The sequence below is a fragment of the Engystomops pustulosus genome, chromosome 6 (genome assembly GCF_040894005.1).
Source record: "Engystomops pustulosus chromosome 6, aEngPut4.maternal, whole genome shotgun sequence".
Taxonomy (NCBI): domain Eukaryota; kingdom Metazoa; phylum Chordata; class Amphibia; order Anura; family Leptodactylidae; genus Engystomops; species Engystomops pustulosus.
The window spans coordinates 23,292,468-23,320,290 of NC_092416.1; the positions used below are offsets into that span (position 1 = coordinate 23,292,468).

The 27,823-nt window shown below is 44.6% G+C and overlaps 1 protein-coding gene across 1 annotated transcript; it reads right to left on the bottom strand.

Annotated features, from left to right (window-relative positions):
• Positions 1 to 531: 531 nt before the first annotated feature.
• On the bottom strand, positions 532 to 27,823 carry LOC140065588 (IgGFc-binding protein-like). Its single transcript, XM_072113181.1, has 7 exons — positions 27,785 to 27,823; positions 26,707 to 26,760; positions 17,959 to 17,976; positions 12,125 to 12,166; positions 10,551 to 11,807; positions 8,646 to 8,672; positions 532 to 784 (listed from the first exon to the last, which is right to left on the bottom strand). Exons 2-6 carry the CDS (start codon positions 26,756 to 26,758, stop codon positions 8,662 to 8,664), a joined length of 1,380 nt encoding a protein of 459 aa, XP_071969282.1. The 5' UTR covers positions 26,759 to 26,760; positions 27,785 to 27,823; the 3' UTR covers positions 532 to 784; positions 8,646 to 8,661.

The window sequence follows — 27,823 nt, forward strand, 5'->3', positions numbered from 1 at the left end:
GTACTGTGACTAACACTGCAACGTAGTACCATATGAGGATATAAGGATCCAGCGCTAGAGGAGTGTAGGAGAATATAGGAGTATACAGATATAGTTAATGTTAATACCTGTATACAGGAGTTCCTGGATGCCGCCCCTTGCAGCTGCCTGGATTTTGTCACTCTAATAACACTTGCTGGAGAGAGCTGGGCTACATAGTAGTTGGGTGTAGTTAACTTAGTCTTAAAACATCAGAAACCTAGATACCATTCACACACAAAACACTGAGGAGAATCAACTCCTGCCGTCTGTGGACATGGATGGTACAGCCAGATACCACAAGCCATCAGAGGTCTGGTGGTACTCATGTCTCAATACATCACAGTTGTCTTGGTTGCTTTTTGGAGTAGTTGCATTATAGTAAAAAATAGTAAGTGTTTTTTTTTCCATTTACACAGTATTTTGAACCGTTTCAGTTACTGCAGCAAATATATTTTTTTAAAAATTTATAATATTATTATAAAAAAAAGTGAATCTCAATGACACATTCAATTGTTGCGCATCTTTTATTGATTTTACTTTATTAGGTTTCAGGTTCTTCAGAAAATTACTTATTATTAATTAATTATTATTAATTTAGCAGTATGATATTGAACAGATGAATATATTTATTGATATTTTATTTATTATAAAATTCTTGATTGTGCGTTAATTTCAGATAATAACAATTTTTCAATCTCTTGCTTTATACCAGGCATTAGACTTCTTGGTGTCTTCTTGTAGTGTGGACATCACATCACTAGATCTGGGACACAGAGAAAATGATTTTGGTTATTTTGTATTTTTATGTAAAGAATCTGCAGAGCTGAGAGATTTTATCCCCAACCACATTTAAGTGTAAAGTATCATTTTCTAGATATATATGAGATATATATAATGTCAGTGACCAGGGAGCACCTATGCCAATAATTACCTTGACCTGCCAACTGTCCTCTATTTGTGGAGTTTGGCATCTAATCCCAAGCATTTTAAGTCCAATGACGGAGCCTTCCCCGTTGGAAAGGTGTCTGAGTAAAAGGCTCATGCCATTCTTGCATAGTTTGTTTGTATAGCCAATGCCTGACCTCCTTCTGTTTACAAAACCCAGTTCTGACCTGAGCTTGTCTTGTGTGGATGACCCATCACTATCATTACAAAACTAGAATGTCTTCAGAGACAGTGGGGGGGGGGGGGTCATTAATTAAGACTGGTGTTTAGAACATCAGTCTTAAAATTCCCCCCGCCGGTGTTACTGTGATCATATGAAGAGGCTCCAATGTGGACTCCAATGGTTCCGACCTGTAGATCAGATCAGAACTAGCAGATTTTTATGGTCTAGTTGTCGCTGGAACTTCAACTGGGAGTAAATGTGCAGTGCCGGGCTTTTATACCCAACTTGCTCCCTGCCTGTTCTACACCTGAAAACACCCAAAGTGGCGTGCAGGTCATAGAAGCCACAACACTGTCGGGGAGAGGGGGATTCATATGTTTTCTCTGCAAGTAAAGTGGCAGAAAAGCCACAATGAATCCCCCCCCCCCCCCCCCCGAGTGACTCCTGAAATAGGGACGTATTGCCTTGTAAAGTCCAAATCCTTGTTTGTGGGGGTTAAAGGTAACAACTAGATGGCGTCTTACAAAACAGCCTTAGAAAATAGCTGAAGCCAAGTCAGTTTAGTAGCACAGTGACCTCTACTAGAGATGAGCGAACATACTCGTCCGAGCTTGATGCTCGTTCGAGCATTAGCGTACTCGAAACTGCTCGTTGCTCGGACGAATACTTCGCCCGCTTGAGAAAATGGCAGCTCCCGCCGTTTTGCTTTTTGGCGGCCAGAAAAAGAGCCAATCACAAGCCAGGAGACTCTGCACTCCACCCAGCATGACGTGGTACCCTTACACGTCGATAGCAGTGGTTGGCTGGCCAGATCAGGTGACCCTGGGATAGACTAGCCGCTGCCCGCGCTGCTCGGATCATTCTGTGTCTGGATGCCGCTAGGGAGAGAGCTGCTGCTGGTCAGGGAAAGCGTTAGGCTGTTCTATTAGAATAGTGTTAGGCAGGAGTGATTCAACAAGAACCCAACAGCCCTTCTTAGGGCTACAATAACGTTATACTTTTTTTTTTGTTGTTTGCTTGTGGCTGGGCTTGCTGGCACTAGTAGTGCAGCCAGTACCATATTGTGAGGAATTTGCAGGGGGACTTGCTACCGTTGTGTTTAGCTCTTAGTGACACACATATCCACCTCAAACACCAAAGTGGGAAAATTTATTAGGGGTTTGATTTGAATTAGGCACAGTCTGGCAGTTTCTTTTTATTTTACGTTTATTTTATCATAACTCAGCGTCATCTCATCAGTGTGCTTTCCTACTTGGCTAGAAAATAGCCAAAGGAGAATCCAAACGGCTTACTTACGCCTACAATAGCGTTATATATATTTTATTTCTGGTTGATCTGCTGGTGGCTGTCCTTGCTGCAGTGCATATACTAGCCAATTGTCAGGAATTTGGAGTGAGACTTGCGACCGCTGTGTTTAGCGCTTAGTGACGCACATATCCATCGCAAAGACCGAAGTGGGAAAATTTATTAGGGGTTGGATTTCAATTAGGCACAGTCTGCCATTTCCTTTTTATTTTACGTTTATTTTTTCATAACTCAGCGTCATCTCATCTGGCATAGCAGTGTGCTTTCATACTTGGCTAGAAAATAGCCAAAGCAATAGGATAGCATTGTTTGGCTTTAAAAACTAAAAAACACAAAAAAAACCTAAAAAACACAAAAAAACACAAAAAAAAGTTAAAAAAAAATTAAAGTTATAACTTTCATTTTCAAAATGTTTAACCGAGGGCTAGGGGTAGAGGACAAGGGCGGGGACGTGGGCGTCCAACTACTGCAGGGGTCAGAGGCCGTGGTCCTGGGCGGGGTGAGACACCACCTGCTGATGAGGGAGCAGGGGAACGCCGCAGAGCTACACTCCCTAGGTTCATGTCTGAAGTTACTGGGACTCGTGGTAGAGCACTGTTGAGGCCAGAACAGTGCGAACAGTCGATGTCGTGGATTGCCGACAATGCTTCGAGCAATTTGTCCACCAGTCAGTCTTCCACACAGTCCACCCATGTCACCGAAATCAGCACTCCTCCAGCTCCTGCACCTCAGCCTCCTCCCCCCCAGTCTGCCCCCTCCCAGGAAAATTTGGCATTTGAACCGGCATACTCTAAGGAACTGTTTTCTGGACCCTTCCCACAGTCACAAACCACTTGTCCGGTTGCTGCTGAGCAATTTTCCGATGCCCAGGTTTTCCACCAGTCGCAGTCTGTGGGTGATGATGACATTCTTGACGTAGTGGAAGAAGTGTGTAAAGAGGTGTCGGACGATGAGGAGACACGGTTGTCAGACAGTGGTGAAGTTGTTGTCAGGGCAGGAAGTCCGAGGGGGGAGCAGACTGAGGGATCGGAGGATGATGAGGTGACAGACCCAAGCTGGGTTGAGAGGCCGGGTGAACACAGTGCTTCTGAGACGGAGGAGAGTCCTCGACCAGAACAGGTTGGAAGAGGCAGTGGTGGGGCCAGACGGAGAGGCAGGGCCAGAGCAGGTGCATCAGCGCCAAATGTGTCACGTAGTGAAGCTCCCGTGGCGAGGGCTCCCGCGGCGAGGGCTAGATTTTCAGAAGTCTGGAGGTTCTTTAAGGAAACACCGGATGACCGACGGACTGTGGTGTGCAACCTTTGCCAAACCAGGATCAGCAGGGGTTCCACCACTACTAGCTTAACTACCACCAGTATGCGCAGGCATATGAATGCTAAACACCCCACTCAGTGGCACCAAGCCCGTTCACCTCCGGCCGTGCACACCACTGCTCCTTCGCCTGTTTCAGCTGATAGTCAGGACCCTGGCACAAAAACCCCATCGTCGCCTCCATGATCCTCCGCAGCATCCACCAGCGTTCAGCTCTCCATACCCCAGACGCTGGAGCGGAAACGGAAATATAGTGCAACCCACCCGCACGCCCAAGCCCTTAATGTCCACATCTCCAGATTGCTTAGCCTGGAGATGCTGCCCTATAGGCTAGTAGAGACCGAGGCCTTTCGCAACCTCATGGCGGCGGCCGCCCCTCGGTATTCGTTCCCCAGCCGCCACTACTTTTCCCGATGTGCCGTCCCAGCCCTGCACCAGCACGTGTCAGACAACATCATCCGTGCCCTGACCAACGCCGTTTCTGACAAGGTCCACCTGACCACAGACACGTGGACGAGTGCTGCCGGGCAGGGCCACTATATGTCGCTGACGGCACATTGGGTTAACTTGGTGGAGGCTGGGACCGAGTCTGACCCTGCGGCTGGTCATATACTGCCGACGCCGAGGATTGCGGGGCCTACCTCGGTCCAGGTCTTTCAGGCCTACTATGCCTCCTCCTCCTCCCACCCCTCCTCCACCTCCTCCTCCGAACTACCATCCGTGGGCATGCCGCCATCAGTCGGTAGCTCTAGGCACAGCAGCAGTGCCGTCGCTAAGCGACAGCAGGCGGTGCTCAAACTGCTGAGCCTAGGCGATAAAAGACACACCGCCCAAGAGCTATTACAGGGCATCACGGCGCAGACTGATCTGTGGCTGGCACCGCTGAACCTGAAGCCAGGCATGGTTGTGTGTGACAACGGCCGTAACCTGGTGGCGGCTCTGCAACTCGGCAGACTGACACATGTGCCATGCCTGGCCCATGTGTTAAATCTCATAGTTCAGCGTTTCCTCAAGACATACCCCAATCTGTCTGATTTGCTCACGAAGGTGCACCGCATCTGTGCGCATTTCAGGAAGTCCAGCACAGATGCTTCCACTCTCAGGGCAGCGCAGCGCCGCCTCCAACTGCCCGCTCACCGACTGTTGTGCGACGTGCCCACGAGGTGGAATTCAACATTAACCATGTTATCCAGAGTTTACCAGCAGCGCAGAGCAATTGTAGACTGCCAGATGTCAACTTCCACCAGAACTGGTAGTCAGGTCAGTCAGCTTCCTCAAGTCTACAATGAGGAGTGGACGTGGATGTCTGATATCTGTCAGGTGCTGAGTAACTTCGAGGAGTCAACACAGATGGTCAGTGGCGATGCCGCCATCATCAGCCTCACCATCCCGCTGCTTGGCCTGTTGAAAAACTCTCTGATCAGCATGAAGTCGGAAGCTTTGCGCTCGTCACAAGAGACGGGGGAAGAAGATTCCCTTGTTGATAGCCAAAGCACCCTTAGGTCTGTTTCTCAGCGCATATCGGAGGAGGTGGAGGTGGAGGAGGATGAGGAGGAAGAGGAGGAGAATGTTGGCGAGACACAAGAGGGGACCATTGTTGAGTCCTCCACTGTTCAGCGTGTATGGGCAGAAGAAGAGGAGTTGGAGGAGTTGGAGGAGGAGGAAATGGACAGTCAGGCCAGTGAGGGGAGTGAATTCTTACGCGTTGGTACTCTGGCGCATATGGCAGATTTCATGCTAGGCTGCCTATCCCGTGACCCTCGCGTTCAAAGAATTTATTCCAGCACCGATTACTGGGTATTCACTCTCCTGGACCCACGGTACAAGCAAAATCTTTCCACTCTCATCCCTGGAGAGGAAAGGAGTGTGAGAATGCATGAATACCAGCAGGCCCTGGTGCACAAGCTGAAACAGTATTTCCCTTCTGACAGCGCTAGCGGCAGAGGGCGTAGTTCTGCGGGACAAGTAGCGAGGGAGAGTAGGTGAGCAGGCAGCTTGTCCAGCACTGGCAAGGGTATGCTTTACAAGGCTTTTGCCAGCTTTATGTCACCCCAGCAAGACACTGTCACCTGTCCCCAGTCTCGGCAGAGTAGGGCTGATCTTTACAGAAAGATGGTGAGGGAGTACGTAGCTGACCATACCATCGTCCTAAATGATCACACAGCTCCCTACAACTACTGGCTTTCAAAGCTGGACATGTGGCACGAACTGGCGCTGTACGCCTTGGAGGTTCTTGCCTGCCCTGCCGCTAGCGTCTTGTCCGAGCGGGTTTTCAGTGCAGCTGGTGGCATCATCACCGATAAGCGTACACGCCTGTCGACTGACAGCGCTGACAGGCTGACGCTTATTAAGATGAATAAAGCCTGAATTTCTCATAATTTCCAATCTCCACCAGGTGAAGGAAGCTCAACCTGAATAATTTATCCACTCCTCCTCCTCCTCATTTTCCTCCTTCTCCTCCTCTTTGTACACTAAAGCAGAGGAAACTGGCTATTTTTTGACAGGGCCCACTGGCTCTAGCTATAGTACTTTATGCATTTAATTTTTCTGGAGGGCCACCTACCCGGTCCTCTGTTTTAAACAATTTTTGGGAGTGCCACATACAGGCACTCAATCTATTTCATTTTTCTGGAGGGCCACCTACCTGCTCCTCTGGTTTGAAGACTTTTTTGGACTGCCACATACAGGCACTCAATCTATTTCATTTTTCTGGAGGGCCACCTACCTGCTCCTCTGGTTTGAAAGCTTTTTTGGACTGCCACATACAGGCACTATCCAAATTAAATTGTCTCCATAGCAGCCTCCACACGTTGTCTCCATTGCTACCTCCAAAAGTCGTCCATATAGCTGCCTCCATACATCGTCCCCTTATCAAACGAGGTGTGTCAGGCAGAAATTTGGGTTGTTTTCATGGATTCCACATCAAAGTTGTTAACTTTGTCGCCACCCTGCTGTGTTATCCACAAAATATACTGGCAAACTTTTATCATTTACCAATATTATTTCAGCGCTTCTTGCGCATCTGTTTACATTCCCCTCACCCGCCATATCCTAAACTTATAAGAACGCTACTACACTTGATCTTATACAAAAGGTTCTCTTAGAAGTGCTGTTTGGGGAGAAGCCTAGAGACAGGGGCTTGGATTGGCGAAAGCTCGCCTGGCAGCGGAGCGCCAGCTCCATGCGCATCATGCGCTTCTTGCGCATCTGTTTACATTCCCCTCACCCGCCATATCCCAAACTTATAAGAACGCTACTACACTTGATCTTATACAAAAGGTTCTTAGAAGTGCTGTTTGGGGAGTAGCCTAGAGACAGGGGCTTGGATTGGCGAAAGCTCGCCTGGCAGCGGAGCGCCAGCTCCATGCGCATCATGCGCTTCTTGCGCATCTGTTTACATTCCCCTCACCCGCCATATCCCAAACTTATAAGAACGCTACTTCACTTAACTTGGTGCAGGCTGGGACCGAGTCTGACCCTGGGGCTGGTCATATACTGCCGACGCAGAGGATTGCGGGGCCTACCTCGGTCCAGGTCTCAAAGGCCTAGTATACCTCCTCCTCCTCCCACCCCTCCTCCACCTCCTCCTCCTCCGAATTACCATACGTGGCCATGGCGCCATCAGTCGGTAGCTCTAGGCACAGCAGCAGTGCCGTCGCTAAGCGACAGCAGGCGGTGCTCAAACTGCTGAGCCTAGGCGATAAAAGGCACACCGCCCAAGAGCTATTACGGGGCATTCCACATCAAACTTGTTAACTTTGTCGCCACCCTGCTGTGTAATCCACAAAATATACTGGCAACACTTGATCTTATACAAAAGGTTCTTAGAAGTGCTGTTTGGGGAGTAGCCTAGAGACAGGGGCTTGGATTGGCGAAAGCTCGCCTGGCAGCGGAGCGCCAGCTCCATGCGCATCATGCGCTTCTTGCGCATCTGTTTACATTCCCCTCACCCGCCATATCCCAAACTTATAAGAACGCTACTACACTTGATCTTATACAAAAGGTTCTTAGAAGTGCTGTTTGGGGAGTAGCCTAGAGACAGGGGCTTGGATTGGCGAAAGCTCGCCTGGCAGCGGAGCGCCAGCTCCATGCCAAGATCCAACTAACATAGTTTTAACTGCAGCACCTTTAATCTACTACTAGTTCACTGCCTCCATACATGGTCCCCTTATCAAACGAGCTGTGTCAGGCAGAATTTGGATTGTTTTCATGGCTTCCATGTTAACTTTGTCGCCACCCTGCTGTGTAATCCACAAAATATACTGGCAAACTTTTATCATGTACCGATATTATTTGAGCGCTTCTTGCTCACCTCCTTTGGTTCCTCTCTGCCACCCATTGGTTTGAAGCCTGAGTCCATTTAGGGTATGTCGCCATGCCACTCTCTAGCCTGCAGCTGCTGCCGCTGCCTCTGCATGCCGTCCCCTATAGTGTCAGGGTCAATTATTGGATGTTTTAGATGCTATCTTGCTTCATTCTGTCACTCTGTCATGGCCATGCTGTTGCCCATAATTTTGGCATAATGGTGTGATTAAGCAGCCTCAGAGGCATCCATGCATGCTGCCCCTGCTGTTTCCTGTCCATTTCCGTGGTGTTTCCATCCTTTTCTGAGGTTCCCAGGTGTTTGGCCAAGCTTCCCTGTGCAGAGCCTTGGTCCCCTTGAAAAATGCTCGAGTCTCCCATTGACTTCAATGGGGCTCGTTATTCGAGACGAGCCTTCGAGCATCGGGAAAAGTTTGTCTCGAATAACGAGTACCCGAGCATTTTAGTGCTCGCTCATCTCTAACCTCTACCTATTTACTAACATTTATTGAAGGGGGTTGGGGGGATGTATTTTTGTAGATATATTTTGAAGATAGATAGATATTAGAGAAAGAAATAGATAGATAAATGTACTCACATTATGTAAACGGAATTTACTCCTCATCTATAAAAGCAATAATAGAAACAAAAATACATTAGTTGATCTTGTATATCTTGGAAATGTTCTGTGCTTCTCTGGGGGCTGTTGAAGCCAATATAAAAATTAATATAAAACAATCAGAGGAAGATTAAGAATGGCATGTGTCCTGGGCTGTATGAATATTATAGCCCCTACAGGTCAGTAATCATTTCCTACATATAAAGTGGTGGTGTTTTTGGTATAAAATGAGAAGACATCATCCCTAGTCTACAGTTTCTTTAAAGAACTGACCCTGACCCCCATTTTGAAATTTGGAGTTTGGAGTATTTGATCCTATCTTCAGAACTCTTTACTCTTGAGCACATAGTGGAGAATCTACACGGAGTGTATTCTGCTCCGGAGGACCCATCCTGTCTAGTATTACACATAACATCTATGAATGTGAATGGTTACTACGTTTGTCCCTTAGTGGCAATGAACACATATTGGGGCAGATTTCACTTATCCGGTCCATTCGCGATCCAGCTGTGCATTCTGTGTGGAGGATTCGGGTCTTCCGGCGATTCACTAAGGCAGTTTCTCCGACATCCACCAGGTGGCGCTGCTGCGCTGAAGCTCATCGGAATGCACTGAAGTTCACCAAGCCAGGCCGGGTGCAGGTAAGCGCGTGTCAAGCGACACTTTTTTTTAAAAAATGCGGCGGTTTCCCCTAATCCGTTGGGTTTTCATTCGGTCACGCCTCCCGATTTCCGTCATGTGCACGCCGGTGCCGATGCACCACAATCCGTTCGCATGCGCCAAAAACCCGGGGCAATTCAGGGAAAATTGGTGCAAAATGGAAAAATTTGGGTAATTCACCGTAAAAACACGATTCGGGCCCTTAGTAAATGACCCCCCTTGAGTTTTGTGGGGACGATGTGTAAGTGAAATTTTATAAAGGAACATTGGGAAAGATTTATCAGAACTGACGCTACAACCAATCTCAATCTCTTCCCACTGAAGAATTTCCCCCCATAATAGGTTAAGGGATATATATATAGATATTTTTTAGACCCCCTAGGGTACTTTAACCCTAGAGGGTCTGACCGTTCCTACCATATACTGTAATACTACTATATGGCAGCATGTGGCTTTTTTTTTAACGTTGCTCATTGTAAAAAGTCTTCCAAAACCATGCAGCCGCAGGTCTGAACACTTCTCCCTGATGACATCTCGCGGAGCAGCAATATCAAACCCATATGGCCACGCCCATGCACTGCCGTCTTTTAAATGCGATCGTTGCCTGCAAGCCCTCTTCATACATCCTTAATAGTTTGCTGACGTATATATCCGTTAGTGGGCGTTAAGGGGTTAAAAATATGTCGTACCTGTGACAAACTCAGCAATGCTATATCTGGAAGTGATATTATCTATACAATATCTAATGCAGGTTACATTTTTACTGACCTGACAATTACTATTTATAATATTTACCACAGACACTTTATTTTTTGTTATTTTATGTTATTGTGTACTAGAAATATATTATTCTAGAAAATTATTTCAACCTTTGGACCTGGAAAGAAAAGTACAATTTAATTTAAACACTTTATGTTAGCTGTAATACCATGAACAGCCACTGTGCTATATGTGGTGTGATATACGTGAATACCTAATCCCTCGTGTGTGCAATTTTGTATATATTTTTCTGATTTAGTGCTATATCACTTGTGTATATATTTTATGTGCCACAAATAATGTCGGTTTTATTATCTTAGGTCTTGGTAAAGTATAGAAAATTAAATGAGAATTAACTTTGATTTCAAGAACAGGAGTTAAAGGACCCCCTGGACCTACAAAGAAACAGTAAAAAATAATTAAAACAATCCTTATAGTTGTGAAATTACAATGGAACATACACACCTTGTATATCAGGTGCCACCATTCCATATGCCATATCCTTTGAGTAACCAATACTTAGGACAGCAAAAGGTGTTGTAGGATGTTTCATCTTGTTAGAGCTAGAGCCAGCACCATAATAATATTCTGCCCAGGAATAGTCAGACTGAAGGAACACATTCCAGTTTGCATTGTCTAGAACCTTTCCATTGTACTGGATTTCAGGGGCAATTGATGATTTTGCTATAATAATCGCCAAATTATTGTCAAAATCGTCCTGTCCAATGAGATTGTATTGAAGATTAAATGAATTAACATCTGGTATTTTGGTCAAGAAAGATCCAAAAGGTTTGCCACCAGTGCCAAAAAGTAAGACTTGGATTCCTTCCGTGCTGTGAATGGATAAGGGTGAGGACATGGAAACATTAAATTTCACCAGCTGTCCGGCTTCTACATTGGTCTTCATCTTATTTCCACCGGATTGGTATTCAAAAGTAGCAGCTTTGGAAGCCAAGGCAAAAACCTGGTCACAATTTGATTGGAAGGACATTCCTGGGACAAAGTAGGACGTTCCCCAACTTGTAACAGGTTGAAGCTGTTCAAACACATGGCTGCAACCTTCATTACTAGGAGCACATGAATGTCCAGATAGAACAGCCACAGGGTGTTCAGAGATCACTATAGTCCCAGAGAGGTCATCTCTACTCTGGATCTGTAGGATCACGAATGGCTCTATTTTTGTGGTCAATGTGTCACCCTTTTTATAATTCTTGCCTTTGAATTGCACTGATCCAGTGACAGAGATGTTTACTGTTGTTTCAAATTCATAAGTTACAACAGCAAACTCTGGATAATGGTTAGAAGGTCCTTTGGCTACAGCAGCAAACTCTGTATAATGGTTAGAAGGTCCACTGGATGGGGTGATTATGTAGTATTCTGTATCCCACTGGTCAACTGGATAAATCAAAGAAACATCTCCACTGGTTTTCTTAAAGTTTCGGGCCATCACATTAATGTCAGCATCAGATTTAATGATGGTGGTACATGGACACACCCCAGATCCTTTGACTTCTGTGGGTTTTGGAAGATCAAAAGTTACTGTTTCTCCTTTTCCAACTTGGATTGTCTTTTTGAAAGTAGACTTGTTCATGGTAACAGTTACTGTAGTTGAAGGTTTAGTCCCAGTTACAAGGATTTCTCTCCTGGGGCTGTCATCCGAAAAAGTGTTCTCCAAAAATCCCACAATGAAGTATTTTCCCTGGGTGGTCACTTTCCTCCCGCCTGTAGATAAAACTTGTAGTGAGATTTACACCTGGGATTATTTCTTGAATCTAAATTATAAGCTATCATTTATATCTGCAATATAGATGATGAATATTGAGAACTGGGGCCCATTACTGAGTCTCCCACCAATCACAGGGGAGGGTTTGTGCCCCCATGCACAGAGCAGATTTGTGCATTTCTTATCCAGTCAGTCTAACTGTGGGTGACTATCCAAATCTCTCCCATACATTTTACAAGGAGCTTTAGTGCAGAGGTGCCACTAAAGAGCAGATTTTTTTTACCATAAATTCATACAAAAACTGATTCATACCGACCTGTCATGTTCTGTTTCCCATTTCTACCATTTCCACCAATATCTAGAGAAAAAATATTTTAGATTATTTCATATTCTGAATCTTGTTTCATCCAGAGGTATAACTTCTAAGCTTATAAGGGCCTTTGATCTTGATGCAAATCTTAAACTAGACCCCCCCCCCCTTCCCAGTTTGGTCGATCTATCAATATCGATTTCAAAGTCAAAAGCATTGTTGGGATCTTTAAATTTGTGAAAGGTAAAAGAGAGAAGACAAAGCGTTCATAGAGTAGTCATTTGTGTAATAGTAGCTTATGTTCAGAGGAAATGGAGAGAGGATCACCAGATTTGGTTTTTCTAGGTTTTAGGCACAACTCTAAATTTGGCCTCTTGCAGGTACCAAATGCCTTTCAAGGGGTCTTCAAATCTCATAAGCCACACTGGTTGGCTGGTAGTAGGGAGGAGTCACTTAGGTAACGTAATAGAAATAGGATATTTACTATAGAAATATCTTTAAAAGCACAACACTTTTTGGCATTGTAGAGTGAAATAGACTACGAAACATATAAAGTAAAAAATACACAAATACACACTTTACATCAGTAAAATGAATATGTAATAAATAAAGCTTAGTAAACTAATAAATCAGTAGTGCGTCCAATAGCTCAATTTCATAAGTGAAAACAATAAAAGTAGAGTAAAATTGGTACCATTGCCACAACAATAATAATATAGTAATAGATTAACTAAAGAAACCAAAAGAAATGGAAAAAGCAATAAGTATATTCAGGAGCTTGATAATAATTTTCATAATAGAAATTACATTGTTTAAAAATCCAATATATACAGAAATGAATGTAATCGGGGGTCTCATTATCAAAGAAATTGATTGGAAATCATATAATCCAATTTAAAAATCAATAATAATAATAATAATTTTAAAAAAAATGGTTTACTGAGTGATTAAATGGATCGAGGACAATATAATTTATTATTTTCAAAAACTGTTATGTTTATTTGATAATCAACTAAATGAATAAATGATGTTCATTTTGTAAATAATTAAGTAAATGCTGCATTAGTGGTAAAACAAGGAAGTAAGGATGATGGTGTAAAATCATAATAAACAATAGGAGGTAAGTTTAGGAAATGAGGAGAGATAGATGAAATGTATGAAATATTTAATTGTTGCTGGGGGCAGTGAGATATTTACAGGAGCTGGTTGCATGCGCGGGGGTATTGTGCTCTTTAAATATTTTTAGTAGTAGGAATGGCTCATGCTTAATATGAGTTTGTATGTTCTCTCTGTTTTTCCTCTGGGTTCTCCGGTTGCCCCCCCACAATCTAAAAAATACTAGTAGGTTAATTAGATTGTGAGCCCCATTGGGGACAGGGACTGATTTGGGAAGCTCTGTGCAGTGTTGCGTAATCTGTGTGCACTATATAAATAAAGGAATCATTATTATTTATGAATGCGCATGCGTGGTGGTAAATGATCCACCAGCAGCATGTCTACTGAGACCACCGCTTCAATGTAGGATCCGCACGTGCGCGTTAGATACTATAAGTGCGCAATTGGAGCGGAGCAGGCAATTCCGGTCAGAGAAGGTTCAGTTTGAAAAGAGGGACAAGAAAAAAATGCAGTATGTGTGGGAGGAAGGGATGAAAAGAATATAAGGATGAGAGCCGATATTTATATGTGGGCTGAGGGAATCATAGGCGGTGGTGATGGAGATGGTTTTTGATATTGTGTGGGAAATTTTAAACAGCGAGTGTGTAGCTGGATTATGGAGGTATAAAACTTCGGCGCACTGTTAAATTTAAAATAAATCTGCAGTGACATTTGGGGGTAAGTATTGAAATTAGCGGGAAAGATGATTTTTTTAATGGTGGGAAATGGGAACAATATTGAAGAATAATAGAGATTATGCAGAATGTTATGATGAAATACAATACATATTTCTAATGAGGTTTGAATTTGATGAGGAACTAGATTAACTAGAAAGAATTTATGCTGGAAACCTTATGGGAGGGGGGAAACGCAGGGGATAAAGTGGATATGGAATGGGAATTAAACATTGTTTTCCAAGGAATCATTAAGACTAGAGATGAGCGAGCCCTAAAATGCTCGAGTGCTCATTACTCTAGTCAAACTTTTTCCGATGCTCGAGTGCTCGTTTCGAATAACGAACCCCATTGAAGTCAATGGGAGACTCGAGCATTTTTCAAGCGGACCAAGGCTCTGCACAGGGAAGCTTGGCCAAACACCTGGGAACCTCAGAAAAGGATGGAAACACCATGGAAATGGACAGGAAACAGCAGCATGCATGGATGCCTCTGAGGCTGCTTAATCGCACCATTATGCCAAAATTATGGGCAACAGCATGGCCATGACAGAGTGACCGAGTGAGGCGGGATAGCATCTAAAACACCCAATAATTGACCCTGACACTATAGGAGACGGCATGCAGAGGCAGCGGCAGCAGCAGCAGGCTAGAGAGTGGCATGGCAACATGCCCCAAATGGACTCAGGGTTCAAACCAATTTAAAAAATTCAATTTGGCGAGGATAACGTGTAGCACTGTATGTATCAGTATTTTGCCTGGTTAAGGCGGCAGAGAGGAACCAAAGGAGGTGAGCAAGAAGCGCTGAAATGATTTCCTATGTGAACAAAAGGTTGACGGTATATTTAGTCGATAACACAGCATGGTGGCGACATAGTAACCAAGTTCCATAACGTATCTGGTGAAACACCCGAAAAATGAGCCTGACACAGCTCGATTGCTAAGGGGACGACATGTGGAGGCAGCCATGGAGATGACTTCCATGATTAAGAGCGACAGTATGGGGCATCCATATTGCGCTGCTATGATTGAAACTTCAGGTCTCCAGCATGGCGGCGACAGATGGGCTGAGTTCCACTATGTATCTGCTGAAACACCCGAAAATGTAGCCTGACAAAGCTCGTTTGATAAGGGGATGATGTGCTGTATTTCCTCTCGCGCTCCAGCGTCTGGGGTATAGACAGTTGAATGTTGCGCATGGAGACATTGATTGACGCTGTGGAGGATCGTGGAGGCAAAATGGACAGGAAACAGCAGGGGCGACAGCATGGATGCCTCTGAGGCTGCCTAATCTTGGGATGGAGCTTGCGGTCCACTGCCAGGCGAGCTTTCGCCTGTCCAAACCCCTGCCTCTCGGCTCCTCTCCACCCAAAATGGGCCTGGGGGCCAGAAGCATTTAATTTATAAAAATTATAATTTTCAAAGCAGGCGGGGTCATTTGAATATTTCATCTAGGAATAATGGAATAGCATAGCGGTTCTATTTTTAATTTTTTTCGGAAATGGTTCCATGATTAAGGGCGACAGTATGGGGCATCCATATTGCGCTGCTATGATTGCAACTTCAGGTCTCCAGCATGGCGGCGACAGATGGGCCGAGTTCCATTATGTCTCTGGTGAAACACCTGAAAATTCTGCCCGACACAGCTCGTTTGCTAAGGGGATTATGTATGGAGGTAATAAGGTAGTAGTAGATTAAAGGTGCTGCAGATAAAACTATGTTAGTTGGATCTTGGGATGGAGCTGGCGGTCTGCTGCCAGGCGAGCTTTCGCCTGTCCAAGCCCCTGTCTCTCGGCTCCTCCCAACCCAAAATGGGCCTGGGGGCCAGAAGCATTTACTTTGAAAAAATTATAATTTTCAAAGCAGACAGGGGCTACAAACAGCACTTCTAAGAGCCTTTTGTATAAGATCAAGTGTAGTACTGTTCTTATAAGTAATTGGCCTTGTTATGGCGGGGGAGGGGAATGTAAACAGATGCGCAAGTAGCGCTGAAATAATATCGGTAAATGATAAAAGTTTGTCGGAATATTTTGTGGATAACACAGCAGGGTGGCAACAAAGTTAACAAGTTTGATGTGGAAGCTGTGAAAACAACCCAAAATTCTGCCTGACACAGCTCGTTTGCTAAGGGGACGATGTATGGAGGCAGCTATATGGACGACAGAAGATGATTGTTATGGCTAGTTTCTGACCTACACTGACAGCACACAACAGGATTTTGTGCTGTGCCTGTGACTTTCAGTTTTGAAAAAAAAAAATCGGCAGAGCTAAATAGAACGTTCGCAAGTCTCCCTGCAAATTCGTCACAATATGGTAGTAGCTGCACTATTAGTGCCAGCAAGGCCAGCCACAAGCAAATAAAAAAAAATTAAATATAACGCTATTGTAGCCCTAACAAGAGCTGGTGGGTTCTTGTAGAATCACTCCTGCCTAACACTATTCTAATAGAACACCCTAACGCTTTCCCTGAGCAGCAGCAGCAACTCTCTCCCTAACGGCATCCAGACAGAGAATGATCCGAGCAGCGCGGGCAGGGGCTAGTATATTCCAGGGTCACCTGATCTGGCCAGCCAACCACTGCTATCGACATGTAAGTGTACCACGTGAGTTTGCTTATATTGCATAGTCTCCTGGCTTGTGACTGGCTCTGTTTCTGGCCGCCAAAAATCTAAAAGTCGCGAGACCACATTTTCTTGAGCGGGCGAAATACGACGAGTATGTTCGCTCATCTCTAATTAAGACCATTGGCGGAGAGGTAATTGAGTTTAAAAATCCAAAACATTTCCCTGTGACGCAAAATGTTGAACCGGTGTTCTCCAGAATTTGTTCTATTGGGAGTATGGTAAAGGCCATAAAAACTCTGTTCTGATGGGTCTGTCCGTGTCTGGAGTGTGTTTTTATAAAATGATTTTTGAATATATGAATTACGAACAATTTCTTTGATAATATTAAGAACAGCAATTACAACCATTTCTGTATATATTGGATTTTTAAACAGTTCCTTATATGAAAAATAATATCAAGCTTCTGTATAGACAATATTGTTTTTTCCATTTCTTGTGATTTCTTTAATTCTGGTGTTTAATTAATCTATTAATACATTATTATTGTTGTGGCAACGGTACTTACCTTTTTTACTCTACTTGTGCTGTTTTAACGTATGAAATTGAGCAAGTGGATGGACTACTGACCACTCAAATTATTCATTGTTTGTAGTCTGATGTGCTTCTGTGCTGTTAATATATAAGGGTAAGGACACAGAGACATTGAATTTCATCAGCTGTCCTGCTTCTACATTGGTCTTAATCTTATTTCTACCGGATTGGTATTCAAAACAAGCAGATTTAGAAGCCAAGGCAAAAACCTGGTCACTATTTGATTGGAAGGACATTCCTGGGACAAAGTAGGAAGTTCCCCAACTTGTAACAGGTTGAAGCTGTTCGAACACATGGCTGCAACCTACATTACTAGGAGCACAGAAGCACATGCCGCAGCAAGCGACTTTTCATAAGTGAGATAACCACTTGAAAGATAACCACATGAAAGACAGCTGGACACTAATGATGTAATTGATTATCCAGCTGTCTTTCATGTGGTTATCTGTTTAAATATCTGCTTGTTCCTCATTGTTACTATTCCTACTTTTGAGAAAGGGTCGTCCGACCCGAAACGCATCATAAGGATTTTATATGTAACATTTTGTCTGATTTTTATGTCCCTTGACACTTCTTGTGTTAAATTGGACCAATAAATGTCACTATTTAATTTTACTCTTTGGAGTGAAAATTTACTGTAATTTACTGCCGTTGACACTCCATACCGGTGGTTAGCGCCCGGAGTACTAGCTGATTTTTCCCATATATGCTACAGTAAGGGAAAGGAGAACAGAGCTCAGGAAAATATGTCACAGTGGTGGGGCATGAATAAGTACAGGAAGAGACACCACAAAAGTTTGCCCTGATTTCCTATCATCAAACCTCTAACACAATTGAAATTACTCAAGTAAATTTACCTCCAGTTGATTCTGCACCTGCAATGAGAACAGAAGGAATTATCTTGATTGTAAATAATGACCACATATATCAGAATTTTGGCATTAAGGGTTTTTTGCAAATAAAGAATGTTGGGCTTTGGTTTGGATGCATTTCAAAAAACAACATGTGAGTTGTCTGAGCTGCAGAATGCTCAGCTCTTGGACCCCACCTTTATGCTACTGTACAGCTCCTTCCTCCTGCTCCATCACAGAGCTCACAGCCTGGTGAGCTGATATCAGTGGGGGAGGGAGGAGCTGTACATGAGCACAAAGGTGGGGGCTGAGAGCTGAGGAGTGAGCAGCATACACAAGACACATGTTTTTTGAAATGCATCCAAACCAAAGCTCAACCCCCGGGACTACACATTCGATTCTGTCAGGGTGCAAGGTAAGTTATAACACATTACATTGTAATGCAAATATTTAGAGAAAGCAGAAAGACATAATTTTAATGCAGCTGTAATAAGCTTTTGCAACCTGTCTTTAGTGAAAATGAGGTCCCTGGTGACATGTTTCCTTTAAGGAAACCTTAAGGTGTTACCTTCTATCCTGTCTGGTTATATGAAGATACATTTGCAAACAACTTTTCAAAAACAATGGGATTTTGCAATATTTTATCACAGGATTTTCACACTGGTGGGATATTTATTAGAAGTGATTTAGAGCAAAATTGTTTTACTAGCTATAGTCTTTTCCAAAAGACTATAGCTGAGCTCTGATTATGTTTTCAAAAGTGGTTGTCTGTGAATTGCAGCATGCCCTGAGGTGGCTTCATGAGAAATCGAAGTTCTAAAATTTATTCAAGTTAATGTACAGTAACATATCCAAATCGGTTGACAGTATCAAGTTGTGTAAAGAAGTGTGGTGTCCACAAGTGACATAAATTTAACTCTCTCCCTCAACAGGGCGCCTGATTGATACTTGGTCGTTCATAAGAGCCTGCTTCCAGCATTCTGACTATTTACCAGGTACCTGACTTTTTTAGAATTTACTTGACCCTGTCTTGCTGATTTCCATTCTCGAAAACCAAGTTTTGTCTCTGACTTGCAAACCTGAACTTCCTGTCCCAACCTACATTTTGACCACTGATTCTACACTCATGAATCCAGACACGACTCCAGTCCATTACTACCGTTTCTTCAATTTATCATTCTTCATTTCCATAGTTGCTTTGTTTTCTTATAAATGGGTTTTGATTCAAGGAAATGTTCAACTTTCAGTTAAATAAGTAAGAAAATAGACCTGTTTTTTAAAAATTAACCTCACCTTTGAATCTTCCCCCCAGGGCCTCCTGTTCTCCTTCCTATCCCATTGACCTTTTTCCATTATTATTATTTTGTAGAACATGTTACCCAATTTGCAATTGCATTCCCTAAGGAATGGGATTTATGAAGTACTGGAACCAGCCTCCAGCTTTGTAGCCGAACAGTTCTATGTCAGGCCCTGCCGGGAACTGGCACAAATTATAGGTAATGTGTGGCACACGGCGAGGACGGTCAACTTGATGTGAATAAGGCATAAAGAGGGAAATATTTACAATTATTGTCAGTGTATCAAGGAATTTATAGCTCCTTAGCCTCGGTAGACTCAATTGATGGCAATGGAACTGAGACCCATAAAGAAATCCTTTTATAAAGACCAGGTGGGAGATTTATCATACACTGGGGCTCTGTGCAAAAGCATATGATAAAGCCACACCCCCTGCCGCTATAGCGGATACATTGTGAGGCTTAGACCTCATGATGTATTTGCTGGACATGCTGCATTGGTGGACTTTACTATGCCAGGTCCCACCTTGCAAAGTTTTGTGTAAAAACTGCAAGCATTTAGCTGTGGTATGGGTAAGGAAGGCCCTATTCCAGCCTACTATGCCGGGGGCTTCGGCATACTCTGCCAGGGGCTGTGGCTTGTCACGGGTGGTCCCGCGACCCATATCGCGGGTCGCGGGCTCACCCGTGCTTCTCTGCCCCCGCCAGCGCACCGCCAGCGCTGCTTACCTTCCCCGGCTCCCGGCTCGCTCCCTTCCGCCGTGCGCGCGTGGCCCCCGAATGCTAGGGCGCACGCGTGGTCACTTCTCAAAATTTAAAGGGACAGCGCGCCATTAATTGGCGCTGGCCATTTTGCAGAATCTATTTAAGCCTGCCTCTTCCTGCAAGCCCCTGCCGGATCTTCGTGCCTAGCGCCCTAGAGAAAGCTTTTCTGATGCCTTGTGCTCTTCTTGTGAATTCCCATTGTGACCCTGGTTCCTTTTCTGGCATCGCTCCTTTGCCACCTGCCCTGACCTGTTGCTACATCCCTGACTGTGCTGCCTGTCTTGACCTCCTGCCTGTCCCCGACTACGAGATTGCCTGCCATTTCAAGTCTCTAAAAATGTCATTTACGAATTCCTGGAAAACGGCTGGGGGGTTACAGGGTTCAATTGGCATTACCAGGTACTCAAAGTGTCCATCACGGGTATTAAAAGCGGTCTTCCACTCGTCTCCCTGACAGATACGGATAAGATTATAGGCCCCTCGAAGGTCCAATTTGGAGAAGATCTTGGCTCCATGAAGACGGTCAAACAATTCCGTAATCAGCGGCAACGGGTAGCGGTTCTTAACTGTGACCTTGTTAAGACCGCGGTAGTCTATGCATGGACGGAGTGACCCATCCTTCTTGGTCACAAAGAAAAAACCCGCACCAGCCGGGGAAGAGGACTTACGTATGAATCCTCTCTGCAGATTCTCTTGGATATATTCCAACATGGCTGCGGTTTCTGGTAAAGAGAGCGGGTACACACGAGCCCGCGGAGGAGACATACCCGGCAACAGGTCCACAGGACAGTCGTAAGGACGGTGAGGTGGCAGCGTCTCGGCTTGCTTCTTCGAGAAGACGTCATAATAGTCCTTATAGCAAGCGGGAAGGCCCTCCAGGACCTTGGGAGCCACAGACGAAGCCAGGACAGGCACTGGATGAGGCATTTTCACACAGCGAGACTGGCAGTCAGGTCCCCACCGGAGGATCTCCCCCGTCCTCCAGTCAAGGACGGGGGCATGGAGCTGCAACCATGGTAGGCCCAGCAGGACGGAGGACGTGGACTGTGGAAGTACATAAAAGGACAGTCTTTCCTTGTGTAGAACTCCGACTTGCACGGACAGAGAAATGACCAATGGCTTTTCTAGACGAACCACGGGAATGTGGTGCCGGGAGACCAGAGTGGCATCCACGAAGTTCCCTGCGGAGCCGGAGTCCAAGAAGGCAGAGAGTCCTGGATCTGGGTGCAGGTGCCAAAGCTGAGATGCACCGGTATCATCAAGCGTGGAGAAGCTTTGCTTACACCTAGGGACGCTTCTCCCAAGAACCCTAGGTGCTGGCGTTTCCCAGATGCTGAGGGCGGATAGGACAAGACCCCAAGAAATGCTCAGGACTGGCACAATAGAGACAAAGGTTTCCCTGACGCCTTCTGATACGTTCCTGAGGAGAGAGTCTGGCCCTGTCCACTTCCATAGGCTCCTCTGCCGATGGTACAACAGGAGACTGGAGTGGTCTTTGGAAAGCAGGAGCCAGGTGAGGGAGACTTCGTGGGCGGACTTGTGGTTGTTCAAGGCGTGATTCTTCGGCACGCTCCCTGAATCGCACGTCAATCCGGGTGGCTAAGGTGATAAGACCACTCAGGGAAGATGGCAGATCCCGAACGGCCAGGGCGTCCTTAACTTGAGTAGAAAGTCCCTTCATGAAAGCTGCGGACAGGGCCGCGTCGTTCCAGGCGAATTCCGAAGCCAGGGTACGGAACTGGACAGAGTATTCTCCCACGGATGAATTCCCCTGGCAAAGATTCAAGAGCGCAGTCTCAGCAGAAGAGGCCCTTGCAGGTTCTTCAAAGACTGACCGGAACTCTGCCAGAAAAGCTGAGAGATTAGCTGTGACCGGGTCGTCTCTATCCCAAAGTGGAGTAGCCCAGGCCAGGGCTTTCCCAGATAGGAGGCTGAGGATGAAAGCCACCTTGGATCGCTCCGTGACGAACTGAGACGGCATGAATTCTATGTGCAGGGAGCATTGGGTTATAAAGCCCCTGCACATCTTGGGATCGCCATCATACTTGCCGGGCATAGACAGCCAAAGCCTGGGTTCAACGGCAGGAAGACAAGCCGGGATTGCGGGAGCCACGGGGACAGGCTCAGAGAGCTGTTGCTGTTGCTGGGTGGCTGGCAGCTGCTGCAGCATGGTGGTCATCTGTTCCAGCTGTTCGCGTTGAGCGGCAATCTCTCGGGATTGCTGGACCACGTTGGAAGCCAGAGTCGGACGGGTAGGAAGCGGAACCTCGGTGGGATTCATGGACGGATCTTACTGTCAGGGTCCGTGAGGTTGTGGGTCCTCTGAACCACTGCGGACGATGGCACAAGCCACTACCTGGGACCGGAGTCTAAGTGGTACCCGGTTTTCACCAGAGCCCACCGCAAAGCGGGTTAGACAAGCTGCGGCGTGGTACCACCAGGTCGTTCCACAGGCGTGACTTGTCCGCAGTGGCAGCCAAGGTCGAGGTACAGAAACGGCAGGCAATCTCGTAGTCGGGGACAGGCAGGAGGTCAAGACAGGCAGCACAGGTTCGGAGTCAGGGACGTAGCAACAGGTAAGGGCAGGTGGCAAAGGAGCGATGTCAGAAACTGAACCAGGGTCACAACGGGAATTCACAAGAAGAGCACAAGGCATCAGAAAAGCTTTCTCTAGGGCGCTAGGCACGAAGATCCGGCAGGGGCTTGCAGGAAGAGGCAGGCTTAAATAGATTCTGCAAAATGGCCAGCGCCAATTAATGGCGCGCTGGCCCTTTAAATTTTGAGAAGTGACCGCGCGCGCCCTAGCATTCGTGGCCGCGCGCACGGTGGAAGGGAGCGAGCCGGGAGCCGGGGAAGGTAAGCAGAGCTGGCGGCGCGCTGGCAGGGGCAGAGAAGCAAGGGTGAGCCCGCGACCCGCGATATGGGTCGCGGGACCACCCATGACATCCCTCCATGCCCACATGACATTTAAGTGGCGTAGACATGAGAATAATCACAATTTCTCGTAGTGCGCAAGAGATTGTGATTATTTCAGTACTTCTACGCCAGAAAGCTAGCATGATAAAGCCCCCCCCCCTTCCCCCAACAAAACCAAAAAGTAGGGCACAATTACTAATATTATAGAGATGGCTGACATGGCAAATGTAAATCTTCCAAGATTGTAGCTACAGAAATGTTCTCTGGATTTGCAAGTATGGTAGAAAGGTAGAATAAAGCCCTTGATTAATGTTCCATCTCTAGAAATCTATTGTCCATAATCGATTTTACAATCTTTCAATAAAGGTGCCCAGGCCTTCCTTGAACTTGTTTGTTGACTGTAACAACAGGATCTCCAATGATTGTGATTATTTACTAACGCACCTCCAAGCCGAGTGGGAATCAAGAGGCGTGAAGAGGGTATGGTGGGTGGCGGAGTGGGCGTTAGACTATAACATTTATCTAGTATATTTACCTGTTAAGGATCTTTTTTTTTAATGTAAATTAGATCAATGTATTCCAGAGATTATGCATCAGATACAAATGGGGGAGTTTCTTTATTTTTTGTAACTTTTCACTGCGACTTTTGCCATCGTTTCTCAAGTACACCTCCATCTGGACCTTGTGCATTGTGAGAAATGTATCTTTATTTTTTAGATGTTTTGTGGGACTTTTCACTTATATATCACTTATTTTTTGCTTTCTATTGAGCTTTTTTAGCCGCGAATCTTCACCTGGTCCAGGGCAGGTGCAGCAGAAAGATTTTTTTATCATGGACGCAGTTTTAACATATAAATTGGAATTATTTCACAAATGTTTAAAATTTTGCATACAAACCTGTTGGGCATTGTACGTTTGGGTTGTTTTTTTGTTTTAATTTATATATTTTTGCCTTCACATTTAATATTAATTTATTGGTTTCTTCTAAGGCTGCGGTTACATTGAGCATTTGAGATGAGTTTTTAAAACCAACCAAAAACATGGTAACATGTAAAACGCATGCATTTCTGCAATGCATTTAAAAGGGCATCTCAAATGCCACACGTGACCACCAAAAGTAACCAATACCTTTCAATTAAATTTGAAGGGGTGTGGCTAGAGTGTTTAAAATGCAGGCCACAGACACAAATCCAAAATTTACCACTTGACATGACATGTTTCCTCTACTGCATATTACCCCCTAGAATGGTTTGTCTTTCCTACATATAACCTCCCACATGGCTCATATCTTCTTCTGTATATAACAACTCAAATGACTTGTATCCTCTCCGGATTATAACCCCTCACATGGCTTCTGTCCTCTCCTGTATATAACCCCTCACATGGCTTCTGTCCTCTCCTGTATATAACCCCTCACATGACTAGTATCCTCTCCTGTATATAACCCCTCACATGCCTTGTATCTTCTCCTGTATATAACCCCTCACATGCCTTGTATCTTCTCCTGTTTATAACCCCCTCACATGGCTTGTATCCGCTCCTGTATATAACCCCTCACATGGCTTGTATCTTCTCCTACATATAACCCCCTCACATGGCTTGTGTCCTCTCCTGTATATAACCCCGTCACAGGGCTTGTATCCGCTCCTGTATATAACCCCCTCACTTGGCTTGTATCCTCTCCTGTATATAACCCCTCACATGGCTTCTGTCCTCTCCTGTATATAAACCCTCACATGGCTTCTGTCCTCTCCTGTAAATAACCCCTCACATGGCTTGTATCCTCTCCTGTATATAACCCCCTTACATGACTTGTATCCTCTCCTGTATATAACCCCTCACATGGCTTGTATCCGCTCCTGTATATAACCCCTCACATGGCTTGTATCTTCTCCTACATATAACCCCCTCACATGGCTTGTGTCCTCTCCTGTATATAACCCCGTCACAGGGCTTGTATCCGCTCCTTTATATAACCCCCTCACTTGGCTTGTATCCTCTCCTGTATATAACCCCTCACATGGCTTCTGTCCTCTCCTGTATATAAACCCTCACATGGCTTCTGTCCTCTCCTGTAAATAACCCCTCACATGGCTTGTATCCTCTCCTGTATATAACCCCTCACATGACTTATATCATCTCCTGTATATAACCCCTTACGTGGCTTGTATCCTCTCCTGTATATAACCCCTCACATGGCTTGTATCCTGTTCTGTATATAACCCCTCACGTGGCTTGTGTCCTCACCTGTATATAACCCCTTCACATGGCTTGTGTCCTCTCCTGTATATAACCCCTTCACATGGCTTGTATCCTTTCCTGTATATAACCCCCTCACATGGCTTGTATCTTCTCCTGCATATAACCCCTCACATGGCTTGTGTTTTCTCCTGTATAAAACACCTCACATGGCTTTTATCCTCTCCTGTATATAACCCCTCACATAGCTTGTATCCTCTCCAGTATATAACCCCCTCATATGGATTCTATCCTCTCCTGTATATAACCCCTCCCATGGCTTGTATCCTCTCCTGTATATAATCCCTCATATGGCTTGTGTTCTCTCCTGTATATAACCCCCACACATGGCTTGTGTCCTCTCCTGTATATAACCTCTCACATGGCTTGTATCCTCTCCTGTGTATAACCCCACACATGGCTTGTATCCTCTCCTGTATATAACCCCTCACATGGCTTGTATCCTCTCCTGTATATAACCTCTCACATGGCTTGTGTCCTCTCCTGTATATAACCCCTCACATGGCTTGTATCCTCTCCTGTGTATAACCCCACACATGGCTTGTATCCTCTCCTGTATATAACCCCTCACATGGATTGTGTTCTCTCCTGTATTTAACCCCTCACTTAGCTTGTGTCCATGTGAATTTGATATATTTGCAACTCAAATAAAACAAAAAAGAAAAAAATAAACATGTATTACAATAAAAAAGACCTAATCATACATAATACACAAGACAAAAGACCTTCCAAATAGCTAATTTATCCACTGAAGTTAAAAAAAAAAAAAAACTAGATATATGTCCCCCAATGACCAATATCCGGACCTGTCCTGATATTTATAATAAAAAATTTTAAGTGGATCTGTATTTTGCACCATTTCTAATCTTTTTCTTGCTATTAATTTGTCCAAAAGGGTCCTGCTGTGACCTTCAGTGATCAATTGTAATCTATTAGGAAGCCAAGTAGTTCCCTGCAGTGCCCCCTCAGGAGAAGTTCAGTATTGCATTGAATGTTCTATGTAAGGGAAAGGAGGCGTTATTACTGTAAGAATGGCAGTAAGAGGGTACATTTTATTGTGGATATTCATATAGAAGCAGCTGTCACTGTGTACACATGGACAATGTGTATTTATTGTACAATGACTTTAAAAAAAAGCTCAATTACAATGGGGTACTATCACTGCAGGGATTACGATTGCCAATTGGGGCACTTTCTACTGAGCACAAATTGTTTATATTTCCTTAACAAATGTTTCTTTCTGACAGGGTCTGCCCGGTCCTAGTCCTAGGAGGAGACACTTACTGACTATAACTACCTCAAGCTAAGAATCACAACATGTGATCGGTTATGATTGGGTTTCCTGCCTCCTGTATGTTTTCTAGTTATAGCCGCATTGTCCTACACTGATACTTCCTTATGACTGTAAAACTGTTCTAGGCCTTGTCTATGCTGAGCCCCTCTGCATAGTCTCCTTGGTATAACTACTACAGCTTGGAATATAACCCAGAATAAATAAAGCAGCATCATGTGATCTCACCATAAAATACTGCACCCAAAATCCATAACTGAGAGATCCAGAGACTCCGCATTTCTGTGAATAAATAGAACGTAAGAACAAACAGCAGTGATAAGTAATACAAGTACTTGTTTAGTAATAGGGATGATCATAGTTCTTGAGTATGGATTAGATAGGGTTTTCCCACAAAACAAGTTAGGCCCTATCCACGACATATGGCCTAACTTGCTGGTCAGTGGGGGTCTCAGTGATGAGACCCCGACAGATATCGAGAACAGGGCTTCTGACATGGCGCTCATCTCAGGGAGCGACAAGGGATCCGATGGAGGTACCTCAGACCCCATGATCTGTGGGATCCTATCACTGAGACCTCCACTGATGAGCAAGTTAGGCCTTGTCCTGTCCAAAACACTACTTTACACCATTATATATCACATAAAAAATGTAATAAACATTGATAAAAATGTCACACAGTCTTCAAAATGGTAGCAATGACACTATAGCTCATCTGGCAATAAATGACACCTCACACAGCTCCATAAACCAAAGTATGAAAAAGTTATTCATGTCTGAATACGGTGATTTTTTTATTTTTTTTTTTTTGTTTAATTTTTGAAAACATATTAAAACACAATAAAACCTATATACATTTGGTATCAAGCCAAAGAATAAAGCTTAGGTGTTATTTGGAGCGCACAGGGAAAGTCATAAAAACTGAGTTCACATAAAAGTGATGCATATGAATGAGTGATGATGAATTTTTTGCCAGCTTCCCAGTACATGGCATGGAATAATAAATAATGTCACTGAGAAGTAAAATAAGCCCTCAATAGCACTGTATACGGAAAAACTAAAAAATTATGGATTTTTGAAGGAGGAGAGCGAGAAATGAGCGGAAATAACCAAGCGTCCTCAAGCGGTTAAATCAGCTTACTACATTATTTTATGTACATTTACTTATTCATCTTAAAATTTAATAAAAAAATATGTTGAAAAAGAAAATATATATATATATACTTCAGAAAAAAACTAAAGAACCTTCCTTCTACATAACCCAGGGACTGCCTGTACATGACTACATATAAGTGTAACTACTTACCTGCTGCTCTTCTTCTCAAGACTGTGACTCTTATGGTAT